The following is an 11,431-nucleotide window of genomic DNA, read 5'->3' on the forward strand; positions in this document are numbered from 1 at the left end:
ATGCTCTTTGTGAATCGCGCAACATTCGACATCTGAGATAACAGAACAATTACATCTTCTGGGTTGAGATTATGAGCAGTAATGTCAGTGGCTGTCCTCTGCAGAAACAGTGATGTGTGGACTGAAATGTGAATACAGCCTACACTGCACTTCAAGACCAGATCAAAGAGCTCTTTGGTGTTAAGCTGAAATCAATCCTGGGGTAAGACTTATGTGGGCCTGAGGAAAAGTGCGGCCTCTTTTCCAGGGATTTTGAAGACACCACAGATTAGTCAGATCAGTTTTATCTTACCTTTAAAACAGAAGTTTTTGGGTACATCATGTGCACTGAACTTTACCAGTTATTCTATTTTCAGTGCAGATGTACACACAAATACCCCAGGCATACTTACACTACCTCTTCTCAGTTGTACAGGTAAGTTGAAAATTCACTAGTGGATTTCCAGTTTTTGCATCTTTGAAACAAGGAACTGACTCCAAGGCAAAGTGATGTTTCCTCAGAATGTGATTTGTTCCTGACTAAACAATTTCATGTCAAGGTCCGTTTAGTCGCTGCGCAGGAGCTTTCAACTTTCAACTTTTAAGCCAACATGGACGAGAAGTACTTGAAATGTTTAAACATCTACAATTCCATGTCGACTGAGCAGACTCCTGCTGATGAGGATTGTGTGATAAAGTACCTGAAAGCTCCAGAACACCTACAGTAGAAAATAGATCCTGAGGTGAAACAACATAATCAGTTTCTCTATTATATGTGTGTCTGAAAGTATTACAACTGATTCTAATCACTATGCTCATTTTATGCAACAAGTTATAATGTGTTCTTAACACAGTATGATGCCATACTGTATCAAAGTATCTGCAGCCAAATAGAATACATGTAGATGAAAATATGTTGACCTTTGGTACTGTCATATACTGCAAACAACATCCTGTTACAGGGATATACACATCCTTACTTCATTTAAGGCAGTCAGTGAGCCGTCATAAAGGTATTATGGTGTGCAATAAAAACACTGACCATCCATTATGATAACAAAAAGCTCAGCAATGCGCCTGAATCTTTACCACCTGCCCTGGAAAATAGGCAAAGTAACTATACGCAACTTTAGTACTTGGCCTAGGCTGCATTATGCATTATACAGACTTCATTACATAAGTGGGTTTCATAGGGAATTTCTACGCCCTATAACTTTCACTCCTTCCACCAAGTACCTACTTTATCCAGTTTGTTTAATCCACTTGTGGTTACTTGGCAAGCAAACAAAACTTAAGTACTATAGCAGCCCATTTGAAGGTCTATACTTGCACCACTGCACTGATTATCAGCATTGCGTCAAGATATTTACAAGTTTTAAAGCAGGAAAAATGAGGCTTACAGGGAGTCCTTGAAGGCACCATTGTGTTTTCTCAGAGCTTTCCACTGAACAGTTAATGTCTCAGTTGACCGTCCTTTTCCTTCTCCTCCCACTCAGCCCCAAGCAATATAAACATTTCTGTACAGTGGAGATACTCTCCAACTATCCATCCTTATTAGGGCAGCAAGAAGGTCGCTACCGGGATCAATTAAGAATTAAAAAAGAAGGAGAGATGGCACAAACCTACAGCCAAAGTTCAACTTTCCCTGAGATAGTGGAGCTAAACGTGGGTGGGCAGGTGTATGTGACCCGACTTGAAACTCTCATCGCGGTCCCCAACTCTCTCCTGTGGACCAAGTTCACTCAGAGCTCCCCGGGCGCCCTGCCAAAAGACAGCAAGGGTCGCTTCTTCTTCGACCGGGACGGCTTTCTCTTCCGATACATTTTGGATTACTTGCGGGATTCTGAGCTTTTCCTACCCGAGTTTTTCAAAGAGAGGAGGAGGCTGCAGAAAGAAGCGGACTTCTTCCAGCTGCCGGAGCTCTCCAGGCGCCTGGCGGCGGTCAGCAAAGACAGCTCGTATGCGGAGGACAGCGGGGACCCGGAGGAGGCTGACCAGCTCGCCAGTCCGGTCACCTCTTCCTCGGACAGGACCCCCCGCTCCCCCGGGGCCGACTCCGGCTTCATCACCATCGGGTACAGAGGCAGCTACACTATCGGGAGAGATATGCAGGCGGACGTTAAATTCCGCAGAGTCGCCAGAATAACAGTCTGTAGCAAAATCTCTCTGGCTAAGGAGGTATTTGGGGAAACCCTCAACGAGAGCCGAGACCCGGACCGGCCGCCTGACAAGTACACCTCCAGGTATTACCTCAAGTATAACTTTCTGGAGCAGGCGTTTGACCGGCTGGCCGATGCTGGTTTCCACATGGTGGCCTGCAACTCCACTGGGACCTGCTCGTACGGCAGCAATGACCCGGGGGAGGACAAACTGTGGACCAGCTACACCGAGTATGTTTTCTGCCGATGAACGGAAGGTGAAGGAGTGCATGCATGATCATTTCAACCAACACTGGGACCAAATTAACAGCTACAGTAGTTCTAACATAAATTAACATCACAAACTGGCAGTTTTCAGCCTTGTCTAGTTTCAGTCTCACATGTTTTTGCCACTCTCTGCTCTGTACAGTGGGATCAGGCTGCAACCACAGTTAACTTTTCTGCCATTTTTTTGTCTTATTCTGAAAGAACAGAACTTACTTCAAACTCAGACATACTGTATCTCATTGGTTAGGGAGGAGCAGCAACAAAATAACTTTATTGATATGTCACTGGGTCCTCAGCTGGGTTATTTTTTGGCCTCATAACCTTTCACAAAGACTGCTTTGTTTCTAAGTAAATGACATGAATGGTTACTCAGGATGGCAGAAAAGTTACGAGCTGGTTTCTTTTGATCCTCACAGAGCTGTGCTTGCATTGTCATGTTAATGTAGAGAGCCCACTGATGCTCTGAACACATTAGTAAGGACACATCTGTAAATAGCCTTATATTTGGTTTTGACCTGCAGCTCCTTCTGTAACTTTCAAGTCTTTAATTTTGGGAGCTGGTGGATAAGGAAGACAGTTAATTGTTCTTTGGAATGATACTTTTACAATTATTTTTATGTTTAATTTGAATATATTGAGTGCACATACAGGATCACTGCTTTTAAGAATAGATAGATTTTGTCACAGTGCTACATTGTTATGTGAACTGTTGTCATTTTTTTCTTTAGATATAAGGCTACGGCAAATAAAGTGTGACATTGTAACACTATCCACCTCATTGTCCCCTTGAGTTCCCTGAAATTATTTTAATATGTCTTTTTCAAACACACTGATCCACAAGTAAGAACAAACATATGTGTTTTTCTTCTTAGGTCACCGGTGTGGTGGTGATTTCTCTGTGGGCTTTTTCCTAGAAAATAAAATGTAGGCATTCAGTCACTGAGTTATTCATCAACCAGACTGATCTCACTCATGGATACTGTACAAGTGTGGCTTTATTAGCAATCATATCCACCCCTCACCCAGACTGAATGACCTTAGTCGACTATAATGCCACCACAAGGGTTTGATGAGAATTTGACCTGAATTAAGTCACATTATATTGTTTTTAACATGTGACATTTATTACATCATAAAATCAGAGGGTCACTGAATAAAGAGAGAGATGATGTTATAAATAGGGTGGCATAAACTTAACGACACAACTGCTACTTTAAATCAAGACACAATGTGCCATAATGTCACGTGTTTTCTAGTAAAGGCTAACATCAGTCACAGAACAGAAGGCACAAAGATTCACAGATAGTAGATGAGTTGTCCTAATTCAAAACTCTGTCGTAAGTTTGCTGATTTCAGCATAGTGAAGATAATTTAAATCAAATTGAGAATAACTGTAACTGTACAGTCTCACTTCTCATCACAGTTACTCTAAATTCTACATATTTCATTACTGTTTCATGAAAAGTACTTCTCTGTTTACCTTAGGAGGATATTTTGTTTCCATTTCAAGCTAAGACTAAAATAAATGGCAACAAATTGTAGCCAAAAACAGAACTTCGTTGCCTATCTGGCAGGGCAGAGCAGAGCAGAGTGTCCTTCTCTGCAAAACAGAGGAGCTCTGTTATCTCTCCTGGGCAGGATGCAAAGGAGGAGGAGGGGGGTTCTCTTTGGCTGACAAGTACAGTAATCAAATGTCTGTTCCCTTGTGGGATCCTGGGGCACAAATCCAAGATATCCCAGGATCAGGTTTAATACAAAAAAGGCTTTGTGTGGGCTGTGTTGGAGTGTACTTGAATACAAATGTGTAAGAAAAAGAAAAAAGGAAATCAGCGAAATGAATCATTTATTTGTCAGATATCTAGGAGCACTTCAGCTGTTACTGTAAAATACATAAAGGAGGGGTTTGTTCCCTAACTCTCCATATGCAAACAAAGTCATATAAAGACATATACACAAAGACACACACAAACACACGTGCGTTCACCTCCTCCAAAAAGCCAACCTCCCACACACACTTCTGCTACCAAACAGCTTCATAAGAGCTTCAAAGACAGACATGTCGACACAAGAAACTTCGTATCTGCCGTCAGCTGATGCTGCCATCTGGACAGGAAAAAGGAAGAATCCACCACAACTCTTCCTCTAGTGTGATCTCCAGAAACAGGACGCAGTGCTTGCAGCCCTCAAACAAAACATAGCAACCGAGGCTGAGCAAAGTCAGACACATTTGTCCCTGTCATACATCCTACTTTGGATGTGTTACTATAATAAAACAAAATGGCTGGAAGCTTTAAATTGCTCTTAGAGGTATGTATGTCCCCCAGGAGCACGCATTGTCTACATTAAACTGAGAATATGTGAAATGATGAGGACAAATGTTGATCAAAAGACACATGAAACACCTAATTGAATTTATAGTTCCTTTTTTCATTCCATTGAGGTGATGATGAGTATCCTCTGCCAAGCAGCTATTTCTAATACAGACTCTGTGTTCGTGCAGTGTGTGTCTTTGGTGATAAAACACCTCCAAAACACATTTCACTCGATGTATCCTTTTTTTCTCTGTGCAAAAACTCTGTCAGCCAACTGCTAAAAATGTGCGCACACACACACGCACACACATGCACATACAGGAACACACAGAGCGCAGGAGGGAGACAGATAAAGAGAGCCAAATTAGCCAATTTGCAGAGTTGGAGATAACACAGACATGCTGGCTTTCTTCATATCAGCCTCTGCGTGCTAAATCTTTCACACTTTCTCTCACAGTCTGCCTCTAGCTCACTGTGACCTGCATGTCTTTATAATGTTTACTTAAAAAATTCCATCTCCAGCTCCTCTGATGCAGATATATCACACTGTTTGCAGACAGAACAACACATGAATAATTAATTCAAGCTGTGTTTCTCTTTGTTTAGATCAGGTGTGAGTGTAGAGAATAAAACAGGATGGCCTCTAGTAATGTAAAAACATTCTCCCTTCATTTCAGTGTTGTATTAAGTTGCCCATTTACAGCAGAGCTCCTTCACAGCTAGTAATGATTGTTCAGTGCTGTGTACTGCAGGAGCTCTCAACTAGTTAAGCTTAGTTGTGAAGCATAAACATGAGAAACCCTCTCAAACTTTGCAGTGGTTTAAACTGGTCTGAGAAGTAACTAAACATCCTGACTACAGTTTTAACAATAAAAAAAAGAAGTGAAAGCCACTAAAAGTCATAGAAAGAGGTGTGAATATGATTTGCCCACATGATGTTTTCACAATGTCAAACTAGGTGAAACTACAGCCACACTGAAGCTTATACTCCTGCAGAGGACCAGCAAGCCACCTGCAAAATAATAAAAAATCCTTAAGTCACCTTAAATCTACTTAAAAGAGCTGCAAGTCTTTATTAATGAAACCAGGATTTCACTCAATGTGAAACAATCCAAAGCTGTCTTCATTTGCAGAGTGGATATATTTTATTCATGTATGTGCGCATAGTAAATCTGCCTAGGCCATGAATGATCTATCAGTTGAGAAAAAATTAAAAGTACCCTCTCAAGGAATAGCTTCACATTTTGGGAAATGTCGTTACTGGACTTGCTTTCATAACTTTCCACTGAATATAAGGTCACAGCCAGCAGTGGGTTAGCTTAGCGTAGCACAAAGACTGGAGACAAGGGGTAATGGTTAGTCTAGCTCTGTCTGAAAATAACAAAATCTGCCTACCAGCCCAGCTTGTTCTTTTCAAACTTCAGTTTTTGCATGTATTAAATAAATGAGATAGAATGTGCTAATAAGGTAATTAGCTAAGCTAACCAGCTTATAGCTGTAGCATTATTTTCATATATACATTCTGGTATCGCTCTTCTCATCTGACCCTTGGCATTTCTCAAAATGATAAGTTGTTCCTTTAAAGGCACGATCAGTGATGAAAATCTAGTGAAAAAAAATCTTCACACAAGACTTGAACCTGCTATCACTCCCACTGATAAGTTAATTGACTGATATTTAATGCACTACCCAAACTCATCATTTTCATGAACCTCAAATATTTGTCATCAAAAACTGCAAACTGTGTCTGTTAATTTTTTGGTGAAATGCTCCGATAGAAGAACAAACCAGAGCCTTTAGTTTGACAATTCTTGAACTTGGAACCAGCTGCTAATAAAACAATGGTCTCACATGGCCATCATTAGCCTATTGAGTTTGCTCAGTTGCCATGGCAATATGTAACTTAAACACTGAACTTGACATTTCATTAACAGCAGTTAACAAAACAATCTCAACTCAAGGTCCACTCACTGACTTTTTCTGGAGCTTTTTCATAGCTCTTTGATCTCTTCAGTTATCTTAGTATTACAGCAAACACTTCACTGTTTAAATAAACCCTGACACGTTTTGCAGCCATTGACTGCTAATGTAAAATACACACATTGTAGCAGACCAACACAGGCTTACATCACTGCAGACCCAGATTGTTAATGTTTGCTAAGCACATGAACACATAATTAGTTTCCTTAAATGCTTGTGTTACCATGCAGGGAAACCATTAAAGGTCCATACATTCCTTGAATCATTAACAGTTCTCAGAATTGTGTTCTTATGTCTATTTGTGTCTTATCCTGTGAATATGATTCATTAGTGACATTTTCTGTTTCTACCTCAGAAATTCACAAGCAAACAAACACTCTCATTTAGAAATCCTTCCCTGGAGCAGCATCATGGACAGCACTGTTCAAAGCCACAATCCATCATTTGAAAGCTAAGCTACTCTCTAATCCATAGCAATGTGATGCTGATATCTTTCATCCAGTAGCACCATTCAGTTTTACAACCTGACAGTTTTGTTATGGTCATAATGGATTGCAGCTATATTTAGGGCCCGAGCACCAAAGGTGCAAGAAATCTGTTGCTTTTATTTTCTGTGTGTGTGTGTGTGTTTGTGTCCAAGTTAGGGATGGAACTTAGTCACAGCAACAGTAAAGAAAGGTAAGATACAGGAAATGGAAGCAATAACAAATTCTAATCGGACCTTTGCTCCCCATGCTACACTGTATTAAGGGCAGCCTAACATAATCCTGTTTCATTTTACAAAGTGAAGTCTCAGCAATACAAACCTACACACAATAAGCTTTTGCTCTTCTGCCATTCTCCTTCTTGTAGCTGCTGAACACAGCAATGAAACACACATAAAAAATAAAACACCTGTTTTTAATCAAAGTGGCATCACACACACAAAACCCTCATGTAATACACCCTTGAGCTTGATGAAAGGAGTATGGAGGCACAGCTGCTACTGACTTCTATCAAGTAAAGACAGCTCATGTTTTCAGGTTTGAAATATGGAGAAAAAATTAAAGTGAAATCAATTTACATTTACATCAGCCAAGCTAGTTGATATTCTGATACTGATTTTCTTCATTGTTTTAGCTGTTCCATGCAACTTTGTTTGCTTTTGAAACACTTGCATGTTGCATGTTAAAAATATATGTCTTGGGAATTGCAGTTGCTATCAGCCAAAAGGAGGCGAAAACCCAGGTGCTGCTGCATCATCCAGTGGCTGTGTTATCTGTCTCCTTCAAGGACTGAGCCTCAGCGCCTCTGACCACAAAGCTCCTTCTCCCTGTCTGCTCTGTGTAGTTTTTGTTGGGAAGAGGGAGGGTGTAAATGTCGCCAGTCTCCGCTGGGCTGCTCTCAGTGCCCAGCGGCAGACCGGAGATTGGTGCGGCTCCCAGTGACAAAGCTGAGCCTTGCACTGTGCCGGTAAACTAAAAGGTAAAAGGCTGCCAGCATCAATCAGCTGCAGGGAACAGAGAGGAAGAGAGGGAGCATCCTCCTCCCCTGCTGTGGCTGCAGTGGGCTTCCTTTCACAAGAAGTGCAACCCTCTCCTTCCTCCCTGTCAGCTCTGCCTGAAAGGGCAAGACATGGAGGAAGCTGATTAAAAGTCCATCACCAAACTGTCTTATCATTCTTAGTATGTGTAAGTGAGTCTTACCAATGTTTCTAACATTTAATCTGTTACACCATCTCATCAGTAGTGAGATACTGCATGATTTCTGTTCTTTGTGCAACATGTCTCAACAAAACAGTATTTCCTGTCAATAACTGACACTGGAAGAAGTATCAACTTTTCATCATTAGCTTATAACTTTGCACATTACTTTCAGCTACCCATGATATGCATTTCAAGACTGTTCTCCACTACATAATGTACAGAAAGCCTTGTAGAACCTACGATTTTAAACCAAATAATGTATTATTTTTTTAGCGGTGGTAGCAGTGAGTTATAGCTGGTCAGTGCCTCACTTTGGTCCAGACTGAAGTATCTTACCAACTACTGGATGGCTTGCTATAAAACCTAGTACAGACGTCCATGATCAACAGAGGATTAATCATAATGACTCTGGTGATCCCTTAACATTTCCTGCACCACCAGCAGATTGACATTTGTAGTCTTTGAGTGAAATGTCTCAACAACTATTTAATGGAATCCCACAGAATTCAGTACCAATATTCAAGTCCTCAGGATGAACTCTAACAACTATGACTTTTCACCCAGCACCATCATCAGGTCAAAATTTAGATTTGTCCATTACTTTGGTTTATGAACAAATACTTGCAAAAGTGATGATATTCCCATCTGCCTCAGCTGTACCCTGTGCTTTAGTGTGCATTAGTAAATGTTGGCAGGCTAACTTGCTAAAATGGTGAGCATGCTAAAAATTATTCCTGCTAAACATCAGCAGGGCATTCTGAGCATATCAGTGACACTGTGCCTACTGTTGGTACTGCCTGCCTCACAGACGTGCTAACATGGCTATAAGCTCATTAGACCTACTTGACTTGACGAATTGTTGAGGCAGTGCTTGTGTGTGTGTTTAACTACCACAACTTTGACTTCTTATTCTCAAGTGTAATCTTTTTTAGAGTTACATGAAATCTAATTGAAGTGAAGATTGTAAAAACAGATTCCAGGTCATGCAGCCTATCTGTCTCTTAAGGTTCTGGACAATGTTACAGCAGCGATGTTCCACTGAGAGGACACTCGCCAGATATCTGCGAGGCAGACACACGCCCACTTCTTCTCCCTTGCTGCTTCCTGTGTCGGCCATATAGACAGACAGATGTGGGCTCATGGTGCAATGGTAACAGACGACTGACAGGTAAACAGAGAGGGATAATACCACATTTGAGACTACTTCCTGATGTCATCATGCTTTCTTGCATAAGCACACTGTTCTGCGCAGTTTTGTGCTGTAATCTTCACAAAGATACTTGTGTTCATACAACCAGACAGCTGAGGGGAATTCTCCTTACAACCTTAGATAAAAAATGATAAAAAAGGGTTTACTTTCACTTTAAGATAATATATTTAAAGTGTATGTTTATATAAGATGGTGGACCAGGACAGAGCCAGTAGTCAGGGAACTTTTAAGTAATGATTAAATATGTGGTGAACTGAACATAGAGCCTCTCACAGAAGCTTTGTGGAAAGAGTTTTGCATAAAAAATATTTCCTCTGAAACTAAGAGTAACAGCTAAATTTCTCCCATGAATAAAAAAGAAAGTAATCTTTAAGTGGTTTGCTACACCCAGGGGAGGCAATAGGAGCTTTAAAAATGCTTCAGACTGTTTGACAAAGACCAAGGTCATGATTTTCCACTTGGCTGCTGTGCAATTATGTCTTAAACAAGAAAAACTGCAGCAGTAGCTCTTAGGAAATGTCCCTGTGATGCTTGAGACCCCACCCCCATCCCAACCCCCCATATCATGTGTTTCATGGTTATTTTTTCCCATTTACACTTGTCAGTTAGAAGTCCAAACATATAAATCAGCATTATTCAACAGCTGTCTGCTTGTTTGTAGTCCAGATGTTTTCCAACATGTAGAGTGATGTCTGAGTGCCACCTTCCATTTAAGCCTTGAAGATAAGGTTTTTCCTACTTCTAAGATCGATGCCTCAAACATTTACATGCCCCTAAAGCATTTGATCTAATGATATGCTAAAATCTAAAGAGACAGATGTGTTCTGCTGCAGTCTGGAATGGACTGACTCATCAGTAGAAAGTTCACAATGATGCACAAATGAAGTATAAGAGTTTAACTGTTGTGCTGGGTGGAAGTTTACTTTGTAAACAGTCTGTCTGGTTAATCTTACAACTCTCAAGCTAAATTTGAAGCATCTAATATCTCTACATGTGGATCCCGCCTGTTCTCTTTGACCCCTCTGCTGTTTCCAGCTTACTGTACATGTGGTATTTAAATGGGTCAGACTGAAGTCACAAGAGTCATCCTAAACAGATGGAACATGTCAGAAACTGAAAAATGTCTCTACTTGTGCCTTTGGGGAACTGAACTCTCCCTTCCAAAAGGCCAGGTCACAGTAAACTGTAAAAACATTTCCATCCATCAGGTCAAGAGAGCTGGACAACCCATGTTCAACATGGTAGACAGAGAGCTCCGTTCTCCAAGAGCCAATAAAAATGATTTCTCCAAAGTAAAAAAAAAAAAAAAAAAAAAAAAAAAAAAAAAAAAAAAAAAACACTATGGAGTCAGTGCCACAATGACCTAGATAACATCTTTGCAACACTATTCTTGCAGCTTCCTCTCTTCGCCTCAGATATTTATCACTCATCTGCTGCAGGGCAGCACAAATGCAAAACATGACTGTTTGTAACTGTGAGACGGAAGAGAGACAGTGATGTCTATGTGAGCTGTTGCAGATGAATGATTTGCATTGCTATTGCTACACAACTTCCTTATACTGTGTTTGCTCACACACAGGCTACATTTATGCAAAGTAACCTCACCTATTCAAACAAAAGTCACCTAGAGCTCAAAACCAGTTTTTTACATCCACATTTCACTATGACTATTTAAGAACACAACAGCAAACTCTTCTGTAATCCTGGTTGTCAGAGCCTGACTCTACCACTGTAAGGCATGGTACTTCCCCTATTTAAAGGCCAGAGGACAGAAAACTTTCTCTTCCCTTTTGTTGCTTTAAGCTTGCTTCACTCATTTCCTGTGGAGGTCAGCTCAGC

General features: G+C 40.7%; 1 protein-coding gene across 1 annotated transcript; it reads left to right on the forward strand.

The window, feature by feature from the left end:
* Positions 1 to 1,460: 1,460 nt before the first annotated feature.
* Positions 1,461 to 3,174, forward strand: LOC108887641 (BTB/POZ domain-containing protein KCTD12). The gene has a single exon (XM_018683109.2). It carries the CDS (start codon positions 1,591 to 1,593, stop codon positions 2,386 to 2,388), a length of 798 nt encoding a protein of 265 aa, XP_018538625.1. The 5' UTR covers positions 1,461 to 1,590; the 3' UTR covers positions 2,389 to 3,174.
* The last annotated feature ends 8,257 nt before the right edge of the window (positions 3,175 to 11,431 follow it).

This window comes from Lates calcarifer, linkage group LG2 (genome assembly GCF_001640805.2).
Source record: "Lates calcarifer isolate ASB-BC8 linkage group LG2, TLL_Latcal_v3, whole genome shotgun sequence".
Lineage (NCBI taxonomy): Eukaryota > Metazoa > Chordata > Actinopteri > Centropomidae > Lates > Lates calcarifer.